This window comes from Mandrillus leucophaeus, unplaced genomic scaffold (genome assembly GCF_000951045.1).
Source record: "Mandrillus leucophaeus isolate KB7577 unplaced genomic scaffold, Mleu.le_1.0 Scaffold265, whole genome shotgun sequence".
In the NCBI taxonomy this organism is placed as follows: Eukaryota; Metazoa; Chordata; class Mammalia; order Primates; family Cercopithecidae; genus Mandrillus; species Mandrillus leucophaeus.
In genome coordinates, this window is record NW_012102754.1 from 352,622 (window position 1) to 377,300 (window position 24,679).

Sequence of the window (24,679 nt, forward strand, 5' to 3'; positions counted from 1 at the left end):
CTGAGTAGGAGAAAGGAGAGCTAGCAGAGGGCTCCAGCAGTGAGGCTGAAAATATGCCACAGCACTGGCCATCGGAAGTACCTGAAAGTCTTAAGTCAGTAAACTAAGAGATGCAGGGAGGGGAAGGCACAGAAGGCAGCAAGCACACAGCCGAGGAGAAAATGGGAGACCGAGTATAGATGGCATGTGGCAGTTCCTTTTTTAAGAAGTCTGGGTAGGCAAGGGAAGAAAGACTGATGAATGACTAGAAAGGAAAAACATGTCAAAGATTCTTACGGTATTTTCAGTTCAAATGATGAGTATCAAGCACAATATAATAATGGATATGAATAATAAGAAACAGGTAAAACCATAAAATATTTACAAGAAAAAGAATGCAACACAACTGCTTAACAACTTCCTATTACCATCACAAATATTTTTAGTTTTTAATTCTCATCTGTTATCCATTCTATGCTGACAAGTTATGATGCAATTTATAACAATAACAAAAAACCTTTTCATGAAGGTGCAGAGTGACAAAGTTGAGGAAAAGGTGTTTTAAATTCTTTTATTGCTTTTCAAACAACAACAAAAAAACCTAAAGATGATCGTGTTTATCCCTATCCCACATCTAAACTAAGACTCAAGTCTTGGGCAGGTAATTTTGCCTCTCTGGCCCTCACCTTCCACATGTGTAAAATGGAAGGTTAGATTAATGATCTGCAAATTCTATATATTCTATCAATTCAGGATTCCCTTCTAAGGCATTGCTGACTGGCAAGAAGCAGCCTCACCTTTCAAGATGGAGAATTTACCAACTATCATGGGAACTCATCATTTCTAGTGACAGAGAGCTTTAAATTGATAGTAATAGAGTTTTGTAAACCCAGCCCAAATTTCTCCTCCTGAAATTCCCTCTCCCTAAGTCCTCAATCTACTCTTTGAATCACACAAAACAAGACTTCTTATTCCTTTCAGATATTTGGAAATAGTGATTCTGTCCCCAATTCTGATATTCTTCCAAGCTAAACATTAACAGACTCTCTTTGGGAGAAGGAAACAGAATATTGCTCACCGATAAGATGATGTGGAGCTTCTCGATCGACTTCTTGAGTGACTGTAGGAGACAGACCTTGTTCTGTGTCTTGATTTGGTTTCAGATTTACTTCGAGATCTACTTGGACTCCTGGACTGGCTATCATCATCCCGACTAGGCGTCTGCTCATCACTTGAACTCTCCTGATTTCTTGGTCTACGGTTTAAGCGTGCTGTCTTTCTTACTTCATCAAAGAGAGACCCAGGCCGAACTTTATTTTTGCTTTTAATTTCTATTCTCAAACCTTGTGGTTTCATTTCAGGCACAGTGGTCAATGCCTTAACTTCCACAGCACTGGATGTGGCAGCAGTAGGTGCTGCCAGGTTCCCCACACCTTGCAGGGGCTTCCATTTCTTATCAATGAGGTTGATCTGGCTCTTCTCAGCCACCTCCTTCTTCCCGGTACTTTCTCCAGCACTAGCCAAGCTAGCAGAGCTGCTGTCCTGTTTCCCCACTTCACTCAACACTTTACTTTCAGACATGCTGCTTTCCTGTTTTACCACCTCTGCTTCAGGATGTTCTGTTGCCATATCCTGCTTCAGAACAATGTTTATATCTGGGGTATCAAGCCGTGCATTTCCTAGAGGGGAAGCCTCCTCTACCTTTGCTGGGGAACTCCTCTCAGGAGTACAGATCTCCATGTTGTCATCTGTTTGAAGCACATCTTCCACTCCATTGGTAACACTTTCTTCAACATGCTGAATGTTTTGTGAACAGGCCACGTTTTCCTCAGTATTTAAAGCTGTGGGAGAAATACTGAGTTTACTATCATCTTTAGTAAACTGATCAAGATCTGAGGAAACAGTCACTGTATTATGTTTACCTGAAAGGTTGCCCTCTTCACAGGATTTCTCAGGTTTTGGAATATTATCTTTTATGGTTTCACTGTTTTCAGAAACTTTTTTCTCTTTTGACTCCTGAGTAACTTGCTTGTCATCAATCTCCTCCTCCTCCTCCTCTTCGCCAAATTCTAGTGGAGGCTGCCAGTGAAATGCTTGCTTTCGTTTTGGAGCCTTGTGCTTTTTGTCTTTTTTCCCTTTCAATTTCTCTTTCACTTTTTTGGTGTGTCCTCTTTTAAGATTTTCCTTTGACCCATGTTTGTGCTTTTGTGGCTTTCCTCTATTGTTTTCCGAATTGGAACAGGACCCCTCAGACTCAGAAGTTGATGTGCGCTGTTTGCTTGATTTCCAAGCACCATTATCATCAGGCAGTGAAGTATTTGCAGACGACTTGGTTGTGGGTTTCACTTTGATGTGAATTTCACTAACCTCTGATTCAGAATCAGATGTGGCCTCACCTTCCTCCTTGTCAGAGGATGGACGGGAGTCATTTTTACTGTTTTTAGTTACATCTCGTTCTGAATTTGACTCAGAGTCCCATTTACTACCAGCATAATTCTTCCTTTTGGGCTTACTGCCATTTCTAAGGTGATCAGAAAGATTCTCTTTCAAAGTTCTTTTTTTTGAATGAGGGCATTCCCGTTCAGGCTTGGATTTTTCTTCACTTCTGTTTTTTTCTTGTTTATTATGTGTTCTTTCCATTTGGCCCTGCTTTTCTTTCTCCTGGGCTGACTGTGCAGCCTGAACACTTGACTGCTCACTGTCTGAAGAATAATCTAAAGATGATCTACTCTCGCTATACTTTCTCAAACATGAAGACCTGTCTCTACCTTTGACATATTTACTGTGAAGTGTCTTTTCAGAGCTGCTGCTGTGTTTTTTATGTGAAACACTATTTTTTTTCCCACTGGATCTAAGTCTCCTCTTACCTCGCCTTCCATCATCACTGCTAACAGAAGTATATGAAGATGATCTACTACACTGTGAATGATCACTGTATTTATTTCGTGAATGAGATCTAGATGATGGAGACCTAGACCTTGAATGTGAACTAGCTAGACTACGTGATCTTGTATATGATCTGGAATAAGATCTACTCCTAGAAGATCTGCTCCTTGACCTTGGTGAGCTTTCTGAACTTCTATCACTGTATTTTGAATAAGTGCTCTGATCACTTTCTGAATTTTTTTCTCTTTTATGGTAGGATGATGAGCTACCAGTCTCTTTAATATTTGCTAAACTGTAAGTGCTTTGGATGGGTAGCAAATGGGTTGTTTTAGCTTTCATTTCCTGAATTCGCTCATAAGAGGGCTTCCAAGGTTTCTGTCCAGGCTTCCATCTTGAAGGGGGGGGACTGTCACTCAGTGGTATTACAGGAATATTTTCTGCTACAACTGGTTGTACTACTACATTTTCATTTTGTGCCATGGTTGATCTTAAAGGTTCTGTTTTAACTGGTTTATTTTCACTTAACTGAGAAGCTGGTTTTCTTGGTGATTTTGACGTTCTCTTTCGGTGCCCAGACTTGGAACTAGATCTGGACTTTGATCTACTTCGAGACTGTGATGAGGACTTTGACGCAGTCCTTGATCTTGAGCTTCCTCTAGAATAAGACCGTGAGTGAGATTTTGATCTGTATGAGTCTCTGCTGGAATGGGTTAAAGAGCTCTGGACATCCTTATCAGATTTAGACCAGTCTCTCTTTGATGAGTGATGAGACGATAATGAGGAAGAACGAGAACTCCTTTCTCTATCACAAGAGGATTTCATTCTTCGAGTGGAAGATTTTGAGGATTCTATGTCAGACAGTATAAGAATCCTTCTCTTCTTAGTTTGTTTGTGTCTTCTGCAATGTTTCTGCTTTTTCCCTTTCTTTTTATGCTTAACCTTTTTTTCTTTTCTGCGTTTTTTATGGTGGCCATCAGAGTGTCTTGCTGTACTAAGGTCTGAATAATATCCATTATAGGACCATGATCTGGATCTCTGGGACAAGCTTCTTTCATCCCATCGACTTGAACAGGGGTCACTTAACCTATAGAAAGGACATAATATTCATGCGGTGATTTATAAGCATGTTTTCTACGCCTAAGACACAGCTTTGTTAACAACAAAGTTCCTGACCCCATTAACACTTTAAGCACACGCACGAAGCATAAATCAGAGTTATAGACCTGGTCTTGTTATGCTTTCAGAGACACACACTGAGAACTACTAACAAATTCACTTATAAAAGGATTTTTTTTTTTTTTAAGCTAAGCAAAGAACCTTACATTTGTTAGGAAAATGTGTTTGAAAACCAAACCAACTAATCACAAGAATACTGCTGAACTCAATCACAAGAGTTTCTGGCTGTTACCTGCTTACAACCCTCTGCCTCTCAGAACAGTTTTTGAGGGTGAGTCAAACCAAGGTCTTAAACAATTTGTTGATTTTCTTAAGATGCAGGATAGCTGCCTGAAACTAGCATGAAGCTTGTTTTTTCTCGGCCTCATAGAGGTAATCCAGATTTCCCCTAAGACTGTAAACTACTTAAAAAAGAAATTGAGGAAAAAGTACACGAAAACAGATACAGGCTATACAATCTGAGCGTTTATGTCAAGGCTCAGAATTGAAAGTCCTCAGCACCACTGTGTCCGAGCCACTTCTACACAGCAGATGCATTCCTTTTCCTCCTCTTCCCAATCCCAAACCACTCTGCAGGATGCCCCCAGACAAAAAGAGAATACTACCATGGAGGATCACACAGGGTCCCATTAGCATATTTTTCACTAGCTATTCTGCAGCCTGTCCCCTTCCTAAAATAAATATTCCACTGTGGGACAGTACTGAAGGTAAGAGATGTGTACACTTCTGAAAAAGCAACAGTCTCTGAGATCAAAAGTCAACAGGCACACCGAGTGCAGGTTTTCCCATTTACCAATGAACTCATCAGTGACCTGGCTGGCTAGGAAAGAATCTGCTATATAATTTCTAAGTCCTAATTATTTCTAAAATTGACTAAGAGGTCATTAAAAGATACAGGCTTATAGTTTTTGTTTAAGGAAAACAGGATTTTGATTGAAAAGCCCAACTAGTTAAGAGTACTACTTTCACCAAGTAGTCCCAAATGTATTTCCTTTGGTCACAGTCTAATTCTGACTGTGAATCTTTCATTGATTTTTTTTTTTTTTTTTTTTTGAGACTGAGTCTCGCTCTGCCGCCCGGGCTGGAGTGCAGTGGCCGGATCTCAGCTCACTGCAAGCTCCGCCTCCCAGGTTCCTGCCATTCTCCTGCCTCAGCCTCCCGAGTAGCTGGGACTACAGGCGCCGCCACCTTGCCCGGCTAGTTTTTTGTATTTTTAAATAGAGACGGGGTTTCACCGTGTTAGCCAGGATGGTCTCGATCTCCTGACCTTGTGATCCGCCCGTCTCGGCCTCCCAAAGTGCTGGGATTACAGGCTTGAGCCACCGCGCCCGGCCTAGGTGAAGTTATTTCAAACAAGGCATTAAAAGAGATGGGCAAGGCTGAGATTCACCTGTAATCCACATAAAACTTTCCTCTTTAAAGTCTTAATGATTTCTCAGCATACTCACTGATGGTTTCACATGTTCCTCCTTTCATACTCAATTAAACCCATTCAAACACAGCAGTATACTTTGCTCTAACAGCAATACCTTCCCATAACCATGGAAAATACAATTAGTTCCTTGAACACATTTTGTATTATATCTAAAATTAAAGCTAGGATTTTAACAATAGGTAAAAATCTTTTATTAGATACATAATTTCAAAAAAAGTCTTATCACACATACAATTGTGCCCCTTCCTTTAATCTTCCGTCCAGACTTTGATACAGATGGTTTCTGATCACTTACAATGGGTGCAACATCAGGAATCTTCCTAGGAAAAGAAGATTGTGATGAAAATTAAAAGTAAGCAAAGAAGCTACAATTTTTAATAATGAAAACATATTATGTTAAGCTATTAATTCAAAGATACATGCCATTTTGCAATCACTTTTTAAAACAGGACAATATCAGGCTTTAAAAATATTTAATAAACTAAATAACTTTATGCAGAGACCTAATTATAAACAAGGACTCTTATATTTTTCAGCTTTCAAAATAACTCTTCATAGGGAACTTATCAATAACACCAGCCATTATGGTATTTCCGTTCATGAAACATTTTCTTTTAATAATTCTAAACTTTAGTCTAATACACAAAATACATTAAATACTATTTTCTCAGATTAAATCTAAAGCGACACACTCTTCCAATGCAGAGAAATAATCGTTGAACAAGTTGACAAAAGTAACTTATTTATGATACTAAATTGTATCTCCACTCACCAATTAATTATGCACTATTCAAATTGGAAAGCATGCTTCATCACTCAAATGGATCTGAAGAATTCAACTAACTCTCTATTCTGATAACTAAAACCTTACCCCTTTAATAAAAGGCAAAGGCAAGAAGATCAGGAATAAAATCTTTCCAGATCACCAATAAGGGCTTCCCTGACCAACTTGCCCAACCTCCTCTCCCTACTAGAATGTGAATTCTGAAAGATACGGTACATATCACTCAATAATCTAGTATCTCCCATATTTCCTACATATCATTCATTAATCTAATACTCCCATAGTATCTTTCAATGTGCTTCAAACATGGATCATGTTCCATACATGAGTGTGGAATGCAATGAGCTGACAGAACTGTGTCTCAGAGAAATAAAAATATACAGTGTAGTCATCCTACTTACGGTTCAGGTTCTGCAGTAACAACAGGCATATCTCTTCTCAGTAAAAATCGGTTCTCAGGCACTGGAGGAATCTCTTCTGGGCGGACCACAGGTTTTTCCCTTTTAGCACTGGAATCAACTGACCTTTTTTCATTGGTATCACTCCTCTCAGAGTGACTTTGAACAAACCAAGTCGCTGATTAAAATGTATAATGTTTGCATTTCATAATAAAAGCACATAAAATTAGACACTGAAACAACAGCATAATTAATGATAGCTTACAAGTCTCACTCAAAAGAGTTACATGATTTTCACAAAGAGAAAATATATCAACCCAGTGAAAAACCCAAAGACTAGAATTTTGATAGGAAAATTGGTAAATGATCCTAACTTTTTTATTTTAAGAGTTCCAGCTCAGGCATTGTGGCTCACACCTGTAATCCCAGTACTTTAGGGGTCTTAGGTGGGAGGACTGCTTGAGGCCAGGAGTCAGAGACCAGCCTGTTCAACATAGTGGAAGACCCTGTCTCTACAAAAAATTTAAAAATTAGCCAGACATAGTGGTACACGCCTGTAGTCCTAGCTACTCAGGAGGCTGATGCAGAAAGATCTCTTGAGCCCAGGAGGTGGAGGATGCAGTGAGCTATAATTGTGCCACTGTATTCCAGCCTAGGTAACAGAGCAAGACCTTATCTCTTAAATAAAAAAAAAAAAGAAAAAAAGAAAAAGGCCGGGGGTGTAATCCCAGCACTTTGGGAGGCCGAGGCAGGCAGATCACAAGGTCAGGAGATCGAGACCATCCTGGCTAACACAGTGAAACTCCATCTCTACTAAAAATACAAAAATTAGCCGGGCATGGTGGCAGGCGCCTGTAGTCCCAGCTACTTGGGAGGCTGAGGCAGGAGAATGGCGTGAACCCGGGAGGCAGAGCTTGCGGTGAGCCGAGATCGTACCACTGCGCTCCATCCAGCCTGGGCAACAGAGCGAGACTCCGTCTCAAAAAAAAAAAAAAGAATTCTTAGGACTATTTTGACCTGAAAACTGAAAACACACAAATCTTGGAGATGAAATGCCTATGCTGCCTACTCCTAGATTTGCCAGATTTCAATTTAGATAAAGTTTAAAAAATGCTATCCTTTTTCAGTAACAGGTAATAAAATTGAGTTTATAGAATTATACATACTTTTCCCATTCCAGAGAGTTTGTTTTTAGGTAAGAGTACATTGGTGTTTTACACATACCCTTTTGGATTCATTACATGTTTATTCCTTGGTTCTTCTGAACTGCTTGCTTCCTTTCGCCTCTTTTTAGAACGTTTAACTTTTGGCCTCCTCTTATGTTTCCTCCTTCTGCTTCTCTCATGTTCAATTTCACTTTCTGAAGATGATTCTGAAGAGGAAGAGGAATTGGAAGAGGAATCCGAGTCTTCTGAATGAGTTGGTTTCTTCCTTTTTTTCTCAAAAACTTTTAAGAAACATTAATAAAAACATTAGTACTAAACTTCAGTGCCTACCTTTCAGAGTAAAAAATGTGTTTACTGAATATCATAAAATATGCTTTACATACAGCAAACAAAAAATTAAGTATAGACAGCTTTTTTCAAGTTTATAATAAAATTACTGGCAAGATTGTAAGGAAATAACTCCCTTGTCTTTATGAAGCCTATATTCTGGTTGGGTCAAATAACAAGAAATAGGACTGGTGCAGCAACTCGTATCTGTAATCCCAGCACTGTGGGAGGCCAAGGTGAGCAAATCACTTGAAGTCAGGAGTTCTAGACCAGCCTGGCCAACATGGTGAAACCATGTCTCTACTAAAAATAACAAAAATTAGCCAGGCATGGTGGTGCATGCCTATAATCCCAGCTACTCCAGAGGCTGAGGCAGGAAAATCACTTGAACCCAGGAGGTGGAGGTTGCAGTGAGCCGAGACAGTGCCACTGCACTCCAGCCTGGGTAACAGAGCAAGACTCTTGTCTCAAAAAAAAAAAAAGAATTGCATAATATGACAAATGATAAGTGCTAAGACAGAAAAATAAAGCAGTGTAAAGGGAATAAGAAGATTAGGGTAGTTTAACACAACATTTGAACAGAGACTTAAAGGAGCAAGGGATGGTGTCATGCAGATATCTTAACGAAGGCTGTTCCGGACTAAGAGAATAGGCAGCACAAAGAACCTGAGTGGCTGGCATGTCTGAAAAAAGGTCAATGTGCCTGGAAGGCAATGAATAACGGAAGAGTTTAAAGAGACAGCAGACAGCTGGACCAGCCAGGGCCTTAGAGACCACCGTAAAGACTTCTGCTTTGGATGATTGAAGAAGGGAGTCCTCGGAGGGTTCTGTGCAGGCGTGACATGAATGCAAACTATGGTTCAAAGGGATCACTCTGGTTGCTGTTAAGAACACACCATAGCGGGCCTAGGATATAAGCAATGAGACCAGTTAGGAGGCTACTGCTGCTGACAAAAGATTATAGGACAGAGGCAAGGTAAACAGTTACAACGCTACGGCAATAATCCAGACACAAAATACTGGTGGTTTGGATCAGGCTGGTGGCAAGGGAAGTAAGAAAAAGTAAGATTTGACAAGATATACTAAAAGATTAAATGTGTAAGGTCTGATTCAGAGGCACCAAGGGCTATTGCTATGCCACTAATTCCACTACTCAAATCTAGTTACAGTCTTCAACAATGCTGTACCTGTGGCTCAGCTTCATCTACTGTCAAAACAGTTCTTACCATCTTTTATTGATTTTGTGGCAAGTACTCCACAGTCAATAACTCGCACATCTGCATATGGTCTGCTTGCAGCATCGGTTTTCAGATTTTCAATTTGTTCGATTACTTCAAAACCAGAAATAACCAGTCCAAAGACGACATGCACCCTGTCATAATGCAAATTCAAGAAACAATTGGTTTGATGATAATTAAACTATAAACAGTAATCAAGACAATTAACTGTAATCAATGACATGTCCACAGACCTGAAAATAAAACCAAACTGTCTGTTGTAGGAAGCAACTAGAATGGAATGAGAAATTGAAATCTGCTTCATAAAAGGAAACCATTATGCAAACTGGGCTTCGGTTTTCTGCCTTTAATACAATGGTTCTTAACCATTTTAGGGTAAAGATTCTGTAACATTCAGACTTCACTTGCACTTGGTACTTGGAAACTTTCCTTACAGGGACATCTCAAATTGTACTGCTTACTACCTGACCCATTTTGGAAAACAGAAAAAAAAAAAAAAGAATTATATTGCTGAGAAGGCCATCCCTGAGCACAGATTAACTCCTTCAGTGACATGAGAGCCATGGGGTTTCAAAACGACTATATTCTGTGATTCTAAAGAATAGTTTGGCTATGAGATTAAGCCAGCCATTAAGAGGGCTCCCTTGAGGGCTTAACCATGGTCCACTCTCTTTTTATGGCTGGCCACCCAAACACTTCCCCAATGTAGTAAGAATGTAACTCTTACCCATCCAGGTGTGGAGCAGGCTTTGTGGTACTATGTAATAAACACCAACATAAAGATGATGTCAAACACGATGTGTTCAGGTGAAGAGAGCAGAAAGGTTTAAACACAGCATGTAGAGAACAAAGAAGTAAAGATAAAAAGATAGGGGAAAAAGTTAAACATGATATACATCTAACCTTAAAAACCCCAAAACAGCAATAGTAGCCATTTTACTAATTTAAAAAACTCAAAATTATAATGAATTACAATCATCTCTATTAGATTATATATATGTATATATATGAAATCAGTTTGATTTGACTTATAGCCATAAATATATAGCATGAATACACATTAAAGTTACTCTCAAATCCAAAACAACAAAACAAAACACTTTAAAAAAAAGTTCTCAAAATTTATCAGCATAATTCAATAAGAAAAGCACCTCTTATTTGCCCTATGGAAAGAAAGTGTGATTAACATTTGCCTCACACACTTAAATGTTTTCTTATTTGTTATTTCTCATACTGAGTCAGTGCACATTTTTAGGCAGGCAAGACAGAGGTAGGTCTTAGGAGTTCTGTTTCCAGAATTCCTGCCCATCTTTCTTCACCCAAGGTGAAGCTCTGAAACAGCAACTCTGAAAATGCGATAGGGAGAAAAGCTTCAATCTGCCATCCCTTCTGACAGCAAAGTAATGATGGATAACATTACAGACATTTTAAATTTCCATGGCCCAGAAAACACCCAACTGGCTTCTTCTACAGTCACCAACTGTCAGACAGTCACTCTTGGGAAGCCTACAGGGTACATTTGGTTAAGATATTTTGAACCCAAGCTAGTTTTCCCATAGCATTTTCACAGATCTTCACATTATATGAATTGCAGTAGAAAAAATTCAAAAGCAGATAATTAGACTCAGAATTATATACCACAAGAATCTTGATTTATAAGAATGAGAAACAGGTAAGAGATAGAAAATTTGAAAGAGAAAAGTATCACTAGATGTCAGGCCATGTTAAAGCAGTCAACTGTACTAGAAGCTCCCACATAAATTTTTGTATTCATTTTAAGGCAATTTTAAGACATGTAAGTGAACAAAACCCAGTTTTTAACCTTCGTAACAATGCTAAAAATATTTATTGTACAAGGATTTGTAACGCTTATACTTACATTAAGAATATTCAGTTCTGTAAGAGCACTACAGAATTTAATTTAAAAAAATTAAAATGTCAACTTAAGAAGTTCCAGAATTTTAAAGAAAATATCAAGTTTTAAAAGCACAAATCTCAAATATTCCTTAGAAGATTGAAAAGTGGAAATTCACGCCAATGTAATTATAAAGATAAAAACAGCCAGCAAAAAGAAAACAAAACAAAAACTATCTAGTGAATTAATGAGCCACTAGTGTTTAAACCATTAAACTAGCATCCAGAAACCACCTTGGATGGTAACTTCAAGATAGAAATGTGCTTTAATTATAAAACTTTACCAAAGTACACTGAAGACAAGAAATTTGTACAGAAGCTAGTGATTCTATTATATGAAAGATGTAAAGGGTGCTTTTATTTGTTTATTTTGAGATGGAGTCTCACTCTGTTGCCCAGGCTGGAGTGCGATGGCGCGATCTCAGCTCACTCCAACCTCTGCCTCCCAGATTCAAGTGATTCTCCTGCCTCAGCCTACTGAGTAGATGGGATTACAGGCATGCGCCACCAGGCCCGGCTAATTTCTGTATTTTTAGTAGGACGGGATTTCACCATGTTGGCCAGGCTGGTCTCAAACTCCTGACCTCAGGTGATCTGCCTGCCTGCCTCGGCCTCTCAAAGTGCTGGGATTATAGGCGTGAGCCACCACGCCCAGCCAAGAGTGCTTTTAAAAAAGTAAATTTTTCTACAATGTAAGGGGTCAGCCCCAAATATGTAGAAGTAAAAACAATGTATGGTTTCCAGATTAGATACGCTCCTTCTCCTTCCTTGATCCTTTCTCCTGTAACTCACAGATCCTGTAGTATTGGGGAAAGCCTGCAAATTTTACTTAAAACATAAAGAGCCCAATTCAATTTGCCATCCTGGCTAACAGAAAGGCTGTAAAAACCACCTTATGGCAAACTTTTGGAGAAAATGGTGAAATAAAACATTCCAGAGTAATGTAGTGATGCAGCAACATACTACTTGAGATTCAATTTGAGGATGGAATAGCTATCTTTATGACATTCAAATTTAGTTTTTCGTTCAAATGAAAACTGCCAAGAATAGGCAAACTTGGTCCTTTATTGTAGTAGTGCAGAAAACAAATGAAGACAGGAATGACTCTTTCAAGGACAACTCAGCCTGCCCATGGTGCCTAAATCTGATGTGAATGATTTAAGTCCATTACTTGCATCTGCAACTCAAGATACAGAAATATAAGTTTGTACTTTAACTGGATTAAATTACATATTAAGAATACTAAAAATATTTAACAAAAAGAAGCCCTCTGGGGTTCTCAACCTACATTCCAGGAGTAGAAATCCCAACGTAAAGCAGGGTTACTGGCACTTGGCTAATACATGGATGAACAGAGGACATTAGCCAAAGAGGGTTACAAAAGGGCAGAGAGAACTAATACGCACAGTCCAGACTATTCAATTCTACTAAAAGAAGCAGAGAGTTCATCTCACTAACTCTTAATCTTTCAGAACTCTCAATGGAAAAAAAAATTGCATTGATCTTAAAAGCAGCTGTTTAAAGAGTTGTGCAATGGTGACACATGCTCAGTAAGTTAAGGTCAGAGGCTATGAAAAATGTTTAAAATTTATATATGCTTATGAAAACACACCTAAAAAAGAAAAAACCAGAAAGAACATTTCAAATTATAAAACCTTTCAATATTTATGCATTTCTATTTTCTCTTTTACTTAGAGACAGTGATTTTTCAGTTTCCCCAACCCCTGAATCTACTTTAAAAAACATGTGTACAAGGTATTTAAGCCTTATAAATCCTAGAAATTGACAGTGTCACTGCTACTCCAAAACCAATTTATAGTTTTATACCGTTATCAGATAAGATTTTGCCCTTATACAGAAATGACTAATTCCACACTGAAATGAGAACTAAAACCATACTATAAACTATAACCCCACTCCCCCAACAGAAGATGTACAGGAACTTGGTGGAAACGAGCCACTGAAGTTAAAATACAGTTCCCAGGATTAAACATGAAAAATAAAACGCACTTGTTTTACATGTACTGCTGCTATATAGATAAAGCAGAAAGTTTTTTTTTTTTTTCTTAAAATGTTTCAATGCACATAACAACAGAATTAAAGAGATAAAGGCAAAGAAAGAGAGAGAGCCTTAGAGTAATGAGACATTACCTTTGGAGCGCACGGTGTAACACTCTTTCTGTAAATTTTACACAAAAATGGCAAGAAATAAATTGTAATACACTTTTAAGACAAGACTGAATCTATGTTTTAATATCAATATAACTTTGAAATTAAATATTTTCAAGTTTTATGCAGAGCAAGAAAGCTTTTTTAAATGGAGGGCTCTAAATTTTCTTTCATATGGGATATTTACATAGAGATGAATTATGCTTAAGAAAAGCATTGTGGCTAAGTGGGAATCTATTTAGATCCTTAATATTGTAACACAGAGTGCCAATAATAGCTATTAACATATTACATTTCCTTTCACAAATCCCAGAAATTAGCTAAGACAATATTTTCTCAAAAGAGAATAGTGCATCTTGAATACATACATAGATATAAAAAATCTGAATGCCCAGGAGCAGTTACTACCAGTTGAAAGCAAAAATTTCATTAGAAAAAAGTGAGTTAAGATCATCCAAAACAAAATTTCAAGGAACTTTTAACTAACTCACATCAAACAGTTAAAGAATCTTCCATGCTTCTACATTTGAAACCTTTGGTGACATACCACAACAGACTACTTTCAGAAGTTAACGAGCAAATGTATGGACCCTAGTTACTATTCAGCGACATTAGATGCACATTGAAGTTAAGTCACTGAACATAATAATAAAGTAGCATAACTAACTACAATTTCAGGGACCTTCTCAGAGAATAAAAAGGCAAGAGAGATGAAAGCATAAGTGCAGTCAAATCTTAGCCACCATATCTTCTTTTCCTGTCTAATCTCTGATTTTCCCCATTATGAACAATTTTTTTCGGAGAACACACACTGACTAATTTTTATCTGTATTTAAACAAATAAATCTATTACTACTCAGATCAAAATACTATTATACCATGAACAAAATGCTTTATAAGAGTCTTGAATGTAATAAATCTTGAAATATTTAAAAATAAGCTTAAATTTATCATAAAGGCATTGACAACATGAATAAGTGTCAAAAAAGAACATAATGTTTGAAATAATGTGGAGTTTTCAATGAATGTTGCAAAAAAAACAAGTAAGTGACTGTAGGTGTAAAGTAGTATGGAAGAGGGAAATAAAGATAACTTCTGTCCACTTTAGCTTTTAACATGCGATGCTTTCCCTTCAACTCCTGAAACTATCATGCTGCCAGGGAAGAGGCACCAAATTGTACAGAATGACAACACTTGTATAAGGGTAATGGAAACTAACCAAGCCACTTGACAACGCTCTACCCATGTGTTCCAAAAGGTACCAAAATAGAAGTGCTTTCTAAAAATCAGCACTAATGTTAAGGTAATACACACCAAACATTACTAGATAAAAAATTTCTTCCACATTGCTAGTACATGTTACATAAACATTAAGTTATTAAGCCTGGATGTTAGGGATGACACTTGATATTCAGAGAATTTGGTTTATGGCTAAGTTTCACAAACATCTTAGCTCATGAAAAAATCTGAAGTTAACATATGAAGGTATCACCCCAAAAGAAAGGAAGGAAAAAGCTAGAACTTCTCAGGTTATTAACACTTACTAGCATTTCCTCTTACATAAATTTATGAATATGTGGGTAGAAAAAGCATTTCTACCCCGAATCTAGTTTTATTACCCAAAACGTCAACATAGCTTTACAAACCCCTTAAAACCAACCACTCCTCTACTCTCTTTGCTCCACTACTTTGCAATAATCAGCACTCCTCTCCCATTTAGGTACTTGCAAGTCAGATTCTTAAATGACATAAAACATATTCTAAAACTCTTTATGCCCCGCCCCCCCATTGCCCTATTTATGACTGCTAAAATGTAGCAAACATGTTTTGTTTAAAGTTCAAAGTTTGACTCTTCTACATTATCTTGTTTTCTTACATTGTTATAATTATTAATGACCACTGACAGTGGCCAGTGACAGGAACTGTTCTTGTAGGCTCCGCAGACCTACTCTACGGCTGTGCAGACTCATGTTTTAACAGCAGCTGATGAAGAGACTTCTGTTGCTCTTGATTTAAGATGACCCCAATACTTCTTTAAGACATTTTTCAGACTAAAGAAAACTAGGCAATTGTGACTATTTCCATTAGGCAAGACAATGTTTGCACACAAATCATTCCACACATTCAGACACTTAGGACTACCCTACAAAACACCTTCTTCCTTTTACATCCATATTTTCATACCAATGTTTAAGAAAAACTAACTCAAGGTACATACAAAACTAAAATCAAGGTTTCCTGACAGCTATATTAGTGTCCTATCCCAAAAGTTACTTACTACAAAGCTATAAACTATTTACTTAATCTTTTTCATGACTACTTTATACAACATCTTTGTCTTTTTTATTAATGTATATAAAGACAATGACAATTACAGTCAGAATAAATAAGCTATCACTAACAGCAAAAGGGGAAAGAATGTTTCCCCAAATGTCATTTTGTTTTCCAGCAAAATGCTTGATGCTTCTAATCCTTAACTAAAATAAATTCAGAGCAGAGTGGTTAATAAAATTTTGAGCTTAAATAAGCTTAAATTTATAGTAAAAGCATTAATAATATGAATAAGTGTGCAGGATTCTTTTTCTAGCTATCAGTTTCTTCCAGATTATAAATAAAATTTCTATAACCTGGACTTTACATGCTTTTTCAAGAATTTAGCATAATCTACAGAATGAAAAGGTTGGACTAGATAATCTCTAAATCCCTTTCCATTCTACGACTCTATAATTCTAGTTTTTATTGTGGTTTCTTCCTATTCTTTAACCTAAAAAATAAATAAGAATACAAAGGACAAAATAAATACCAAATTAACCTGGTAGCTTTAGTCCCAAGTCTTTGAATTCCTTCAAAAACGTTCAAAATAAAACCACTGTTTCCTTAGTGATTCAAGGGGATAGTGCCATATACCACTTCTTTCACATTTCTTGAGCAGTACTATTCCAAAAAGAATCAAGTTTTCTTCTATATAGACCCCCGAGAGCAAAATCATTATAACAAATACAGTAGTAGAAATAAAGTTACTGTAAAAATTACAAATAGATTTATAGAAGAAAATCTGATTTTCATTATGTATATAATTGTTCCAGCCAAAGAAAGCAATATAAGCAGAATTATGTTGAATAAAAATGACACATGCCTAAGGAAGGGGGAGTTTTTAAATGTGTAAGTAATGAAGACAGTAGTTAATGTACAAAACACAAGAATCCTTGAGGGATGTTTTGCAAACACCCACACTAACAGCACCAAATCTACTCCTTAGGAATTGCAGAGTAACAGATTCGTAACAAAAACTACAAAAACAATTTTGCAATGATGTATTAAAAATCCTTATTGAGCTCATAAAGCAGGAACTATAAAGACAGTTCTTTTTATTTTACCACCATTCTTACACTATCCTTTCTTTTTCAGATTCCAGAACTGACACTCAAGGTGCCATATGAGGAGCTGTGGTAACAGGGTAAAAGGCAGGAGCCATCCTTTGGAAGCCATCAGCAAGCTCTGTGACCATCAGAGCTATTATCTGTGATCATATACATAACCTGAAGACAGCGTATCATATTTTAATACTTTCAACTCCAAAAGGCTTCGGGCTTGTAAAAACATAGTTTCAAAGATTTTTCTTTCATCAGCCACCATCTCCATTTTTACCTATCCTTCCCATAAATGCAAGTATATGTTTTAGTTCTGAAACATGAACGTTAATTTGATTTTATCCTGCAACTCTTGAGAATTGATCTTTCTAGCCAGCATAAAGAAAGTATACAGACACAAAAATCTTTAGAAAAAATACAGGAGGATTAAATAGTCAATTACTTCCAAGATTGCTTACTCTTTTGCAAAGGGACTGCAAACCCCTTTCTAGAAGGAAATTTCAAACTAAAAGTAAAAAATTTTCTTTCAATCAGAAGTTCACAGTGATTTTACTACCATCTAAAGTAAATTAACTTTGAAAATAAGTGTAAAAATTGTAATTGCAATTTATTGATTTAAAATTATTTGGCATTCCTCCTCAAAAATTGTAGTCCAATATAAAATTAGGCCATGTAGAAAACAGTAAAGGCCTTTACTAGATGTTCCTAGAAAATACGTAAGTAAGTACTAAATAAAATAAAAATAAGATTTTTTGAAGGGAGAATTTCATATACTGAATTTTAATTAGTGTATGTTTAACGATAGCATTTTTAATGAGTTTTAACTCTAACATTTTATGAACAAGCTAATGTATATAACAATATCAAGAAGCTGCTGCTACTTGATAAATTTTAATTGTACTGATATAAAAAAGGAAATCTAAAAGAAACTTTAGAGCCCTCAAATGGTAGCTTCTTGACCAATGAATCATTATGTTTTTCATGTTCACAGTTCAGATAAGCTTAAAAATGGAAATGGGAAACCTCAACCAAAGGATAAACAATTTTTACATTAAGTTACTATTAAAAAGTCTTTCTGAAAATATTTCTTTCTGCTTTGTATTGGCCCTTAAGAAGGTTAAGAATAGAAAATCACTCTATTAAAGAAGAGTAATAACAAATAACCTATGGGATCAAAACAAGATAAGAGAACAACTGTTGTAGGTCTTTTACCTGTATAATTCTAAGCATAATCTTTTATCAGTTTTCCATTTTTAGGACATTCTTAGGAATAGAATGCCCCTTATCTGAACTTTATCAGATCATGTAGAAATATATTTTTCAGAAAAATTTAACATTTGAGTTTTATATGTCAGTAATATACTCCTTTAAAGACAGGGAAGCGCTATTCATACTCATTCATTCAGAAAGATGACAAAGAAAATGTTTTCAATAAATCATTAATGAAATATTTCTCCAACATACATAGCACAACTGAGATTCACTTTCAATCAAAAACAATAACCCTCCTGCTGGACAGTTATCTTTCATATTTTATATGACAGAATTATGATAAAAATAGGTTTTGAAGCAGCTTTAGATAAGAATATAACTGAAAGTATGCCAAAGGATTTATTTAGAATTTTCAGATAAGAAAAAGGTAAGTTTTTGATTGTGCAATGCACATACATGTAAATATATTTGCTTTTTCAAAAGCAAATTTAGTATTCTTAAGTTTCCTGAGTGACAATCTCATAAATTTTGGTGGAAATGATAGCAACAATGGGTTATTTCAATTATGCATGGAGACTCCATAAAATTTGAGTTTTCTAAAATGCATGCTCAACAGCAGGTCACCTATCTCTACATAACATCAGAAAATAACAGTACCTCTCTCAAAATTGCCTCAAAGAGCAACAGTAAGAGAAAAAAACAACCATGCAATGGTTTACTCAAACTGCTTTCCTTGCTGAGGGAGTACAATAACTGAATCCGCGACTATGAACAATTTTTACATGTTCATCAATAGTTTATGTTCCAATCTAGTTTTGGTAAGTGAGCACTCAAATTTAACAGGGGCTTAAATATGCCGTCATCTTTTTTGAAGATGACGGCATATTTTGAAAACAATGTGTAAATTTTAAGTTTTTTAAGTCCCATTCTTCCAATCCAGGATATATGCTGAATGCTGAGGCAGTTGTTAGACGTTCTAAGTTTCAATGATATTAGAAATTAATAATAAAAATAAAGCTGACAGAATTTTAGCATTAAACTTGGTTTAACTATACCATCTTTCTTATGAACAGCGCTTCTCTGTTTAAGAAAAGCTCATCTCTGAATTATGCCTACTCACATGAAAAACTGGGAACCATTGGTATGTTTCCCTCGATTTGCCATTGACAAAAGGAACGCTCTGTCATGTTTGAGAATAAAGTTTTCATCTGTTTGAAGAAAACACAAATTTGTCAGTCTCCAATTATAAGTCACTTTAAAGTAATGTTCAAGTAATAAATAGAAAGCAAAAGATGAAATTCCTCTTCTGGTCAGTACAGATAACTTGACTGAACACTCAGAAAAGAAAAATTTAAGCTAATCAAATAACAAAAGCATAAAAAGGCCAAAAGATACTAATTAAAGCCTTGAGGAAAAGAACATATATTTAATACTTTATACAAACAGCCTTAGAACAGTCACTTTTAGTAGTAATATATTGGCTAAATGATATTTAAATTATTAACTTTCAGGGAAAACTAGTAAAATTTTAGAAAAATCTCTAGCTTACTTCCTCCAAATTTCCAATTAGCTTGCCTAATGTACTATACATGGAAGAAGTTTAATAATCTTTTTAGGTGTTTAATTTTTATACAGTAAATTTATTATTCAACTGAATTGAAGCTAGACTACGAGACCAAAAAAATTATGTTATAGTAAGTTACAGGAACATATCTAAATTAAGTATGTGTATACTCAATTGTATCACAAAATTATCTAAGCAGGAAAGCCCTGTGAAACAAAAATTTAAATAGCAAAATACAATTTTAAGGTACAAAAGTATCTGCCACAGGGAACAACCACAAAGTGGCCTAAAGCATTAGTTTTAAATTGCTACATAATAGAACCAGCTAAACAGCTGTTTCCTACTAGTTCAAAGGAAAAAAAATCTGTGATAAAGATCACTTAGAGTTATTTTAATTCCAGCAGGAATATCCTTGAAAACTAATTTAAGTGTCCTTTTAACATTCATACAAACAAATCTTCTTCAGAACAAACAGAAACATAGAAAACTTTAAAAAGTGATTACCTTGGGAACAGGCTTCTGAAAAAGAGTAGTAATCCATTTTCCCCCAAAGGAAATATAAAAGACTATTATAACACTGAAGCTATTATAGCGTTAAAACCTAGTAATATTAGATTTCATTACAAACCTCTGCAACTGACTTTTCTAAGGCTTTTTGGGGCAAGTGCAATAGTTAGATTTATGCAGATGCTACTATTATAAGAATAAACACAGTCATAGTTCTAATATACAAAAGAAAACATACAAACCTTCGAAAAAGGAGGAAATTCAACTTTTATTCAAAGAAATTGCTTGGTTTAGGGGAAAAAAACCCCCACAACTAGACTCTTTTCCCTGATGTGAAATTAATAACCCATTGGGAAATGAAAAAAGATACAGAAGTATGTATGAAATAATACACAGAATTTTCCAAGTCTTCAAGCAATATAGAAATCCAGCCACAACCTGACCCAGACTGTCCATAAATTTATTAGGAAGGGTGCAAGGGAACAGAATTGGAGTTTGTGTTACTGAGCTTCGTTCTCTTACCTTTTCATTTTGCAAAAGACCACATTCTCTATAAACAAAAGAATATGTTGACAGTTTTAGGCAGGAAGATAGGAGTTTTCATGTATATAGTTGCCTAACCTCCATGCTGAAAGTCATGTTTAACCATAAAGTTAGCCTTAATTAATCTTGTCAATTAAAAATTATATATTACAATATAATTTATCCCCAAATTCATGCAAATAAAGTATTTTCATGCAGCATTAGTTTCATGCAAAAAGTGAACTATAAGTAAACCTCTTCTCATTAAAAGTATATGATCAAACTTGCTTTAATATCAGAACTGAAACAAAAGACGGTAAAATAAGCCTTACCTTTAAAATATCCACCATAAATTGATTCTCCACCTTTTCCATTACCTGCAAATAATGAGTTACATTAAGCCATAATGAACATTAAAAATATACTAACACATAAATCATTTTTGATAGCTTCAATTTGCTGAAGGAAACCTTGGAATGTTATAATTGCTGCAATAATCAAAATTCTCAGAGTCCTCAATTAACTTCATCTTTAAAATATATGTCAAATCCCATTACAATAAATACCATAAAAAAAGCCATCTTCACAATCCACTTATTTCAAACAGTAACAACATCAAAAACATTCTAGAACAAAAGCAATCAGACAGTACTTTGGCATTCATTGTAAAGGAATTCACTAAGTAACTATAATATTAATAAACTGCATAAAAACAAGATAAAATTTCTTACGTGGTACTTTGCTTTTTCATACATTCTGGATCTATAATATTCACTCATCCAACAAGTACTCACTGACCACATTTTATATCATACTGTAATTGACACAATATTTAGAACTAAGAGTAATAATGAAATACTTTAGAAACTGATAGATGGAGTTATTAGGAACACAACTTTTAGCTCTACCTTCACTGAAGTCCCCACCCTGAATCATAAAGTTTTTAACCACACGATGGAACGTAGAACCTTTATAACATAACTTCTTCCCAGTTGTTTTCCCAAGGCCTTTCTCTCCTGGAAAAAAAAAAAGAAATGAAATTTAATTATACATACATCCTTCCATAGAAAGAACAAACCAATTAATCCTGTGTCAAATCTTGCTGGGCACTGGAAGAGATATAAGAAGTAGATGACATGATAATTTAACATACACACATGCATGCAAACCAAAATAAATAATACAAAGCAGCATGTAAATGTAAAATTGTGTGGTACAGACTCTACATGCTATAGGACATAATATTAGACACACTTGTCACTCTAGTTAAAGAACGAGGTCGGGCACAGTGGCTCAGGCCTGTAATCCCAACATTTTGGGAGGCCGAGGTAGGCAGATCACTTGAGGTCAGGAGTTTGAAACCAGCTTGGCCAACAGGGTGAAATCCTGCCTCTAAAACAAAAAAAACAAAAATTAGCCGGGTGTGGTGGTGCAGGCCTGTAGTCCCAGCTACTCAGGAGGCTGAGGCAGGAGAATCACTTGAATCTGGGAGGTGGAGGTTGTAGTGAGCTGAGATCACACCACTGCACTCCAGTCTGTTTTGGAGACAGAGTCAGACTCCGTCTCAAAATAAATAAACAACAAAATTAAGGAGTTAGGGCAAAAATTGCGTATGTGTATCCAAGTAAGAATTTAAAATTTCAGTGTGTTCTAATTTTTATTTTATTTTTTTTGAGACGAAGTCTGGCTCTTGTCCCCCAGGCTGGAGTGCAATGGTGCAATCTCGGCTCACTGCAAGCTCTGCCTCCCGGGTTCAAGTGATTTTCTTGCCTCAGCCTCCCGAGTAGCTAGGATTACAGGCGCCTGCCACCACACCCAGCTAATTTTTGTAATTTTATTAGAGACAGGGTTTCACCATGTTGGCCAGGCTGGTCTTGAACTCCTGACCTCAGGTGATCCGCCTGCCTTGGCCTCCCAAAGTGCTGGGATTACAGGCTTGAGCCACCACGCCCGGCCAGTGTGTTCTAATTTTAAAGTAACATTATAGATGTTTCCCTCACCATTTTTTCTATTTATTTAAAATTTATTGTAAAATTTGGAATACTAAATTTTTTCAAAGTAGTGAAATTCATAAAATTCCATCAAATCAGTTTTGAATGTATGCTATTACTTTATAAACTAAAATGTATAGACAAGATTCCATTACATAATGTAGATTCTTACTCTCTTTTTCATTTTTGAGATCTTTCCTTTCTAATATCTTCCCCTTAAGAAATGCTTCCCTGATTTCATATAAAAGTCAGTATAAGTAACTCTTTTTTTTTAAATTTCACAAGTCCATTATAATTTCAGGAAAATATCTATTCTGTTCAGCAAGGTAAAACTGTAAGACACAGTTTCTCATCAGAAATAATAATTCACTTACCTGAGCACAAGCAAAGGAAGTTTTTGCATGTTTTTGGACATATGTCTGAGAAGAGCTGAAACATAATGCGACCAACTGAAATAAAATACATAGGGGAAAAAGTAGTAAGCAAGTTAAATATATCATTTTAATGGGAGAAAGAAACAGGGCTAACAAATTAGAAAGTCTATTTTTATAATTCATTTTAATTTGTTAAAAGATGTAATGGGAAAGCATTTAACTGGGTGATACCTATGAACAAGAACACTACTTTATTTGTTATTGTTAAAATTTACATGCAGCCGAAGTGGTTCCAGCCCCAAAATTATAGGATTTTAAGTGTGTTTTAAAGGAACTTTGTATTATTAGATTCCTTGTAGTAGTATAGTCCCCTGTCTGAACTATAATCTTCTTTAAAAATACTCTCAATAGTTGTTTGATTTATGCTTGGGCCCTTTCAGTGATGAGAGTACATCAAAAGATAGTAATTCTGGCCAGTATTGTTAAAAAGAAAGGTCTCTGTCTCTTTATTTTCAGCTTTCTTCCTTTAAGCAAGAACTGTTAAGAGCCACCTTCCTGAATTGCACCAATCACACTTAAAATTCACATTTTAAGCTAGGCATGGTGGCTCACACCTATCATCCCAGCACTTTGGGAGGCTGAGGCAGGGAGGGTTGCCTGAGGTCAGGAGTTTGAGACCAGTCTGGGTAACGCAGAAGAATCCATCTCTACAAAAAATTTTAAAAATTAGCTGGGGATGGTGGCACATGCCTATAGTCCCAGCTACTGGGGAGGCTGAGGCAGGAGGTTCACTTGAGCCCAGGATTTCAAGGCTGCAATGAGCTATGACCATGCAGTGAGCTTTGATTGTGCCACTGCACTCTAGCCTAGGTGACAGAGCAAGACTTAAAACAATGCCTCCCATTCTATTCCCTGAGAGAGCAGAAACAGAAGAGGTTATGGTTCCCTACAACAAACATGAAATTACAAGGAAAAGTCTGTAACTTCAATTTAACTATGCCAGAGAAAAATGGTTCTCAAACTTTGGTCTCAGGGTTCTTCTAAACTCATTATTGAGCTTTTGTTTATCTGGTTCATATCTATTGCTATATACCATATTAAATGTTAAAACTCAGAAATGTTTAAAACAAGAATACACAAGCACACGTTCCATTAGCTGTCAGGGCAGTGATATCATCACATATTAAAATATAATCTCTGGAAAACTTGACTGTATATTCACAAGAGAGCACAAAAGGTGAATCATAATCTATTACTATAAAAATAGTTGTGACTTTATGGACCTGTTGAAAGCATATCAATAAAATAAGAAATGCAGTTCTGATTTGCAATTAATAACTCTCGAGTTCCTTTTCCCTTTATTCTACAAGATCTTTTCCATTATAAACATTTTTATTTATTCAAAAGGACTTACAGAATAAATAAAAAATAACTGTGGACCAAGCATAAATCATGTTCAGAACAGATACAAAATGATTCTGTATCACTAAGATTGTAATTTATTCCTGGCCCTATCAGTCACTTCCTTTGAGGAGGAAATAATGATACTGCATTATAGACATCGTTAATGGGTAAAGCGGGATCATGTGAGAAGACCTTCCTGTGTCAACACTCTTAGCCTATAGCTTTAAAAGAGCCAAACTATAAAGCATTTTCAAAACTTTGT

General features: G+C 36.0%; 1 protein-coding gene across 1 annotated transcript in view; it reads right to left on the reverse strand.

Annotated features, from left to right (window-relative positions):
* Positions 1 to 24,679, reverse strand: part of NKTR (natural killer cell triggering receptor) — a 48,736-nt gene that overhangs the window by 7,855 nt on the left and 16,202 nt on the right. Inside the window, exons 3-12 of the mRNA XM_011984313.1 lie at positions 23,014 to 23,088; positions 21,557 to 21,664; positions 20,981 to 21,025; positions 19,176 to 19,263; positions 10,117 to 10,146; positions 9,378 to 9,523; positions 7,883 to 8,105; positions 6,662 to 6,817; positions 5,678 to 5,796; positions 1,058 to 3,956 (exon numbers count right to left, since the gene is read on the reverse strand). Coding sequence (XP_011839703.1) covers positions 1,058 to 3,956; positions 5,678 to 5,796; positions 6,662 to 6,817; positions 7,883 to 8,105; positions 9,378 to 9,523; positions 10,117 to 10,146; positions 19,176 to 19,263; positions 20,981 to 21,025; positions 21,557 to 21,664; positions 23,014 to 23,088 — 3,889 coding nt within the window. The remainder of the gene's footprint in view (positions 1 to 1,057; positions 3,957 to 5,677; positions 5,797 to 6,661; positions 6,818 to 7,882; positions 8,106 to 9,377; positions 9,524 to 10,116; positions 10,147 to 19,175; positions 19,264 to 20,980; positions 21,026 to 21,556; positions 21,665 to 23,013; positions 23,089 to 24,679) is intronic.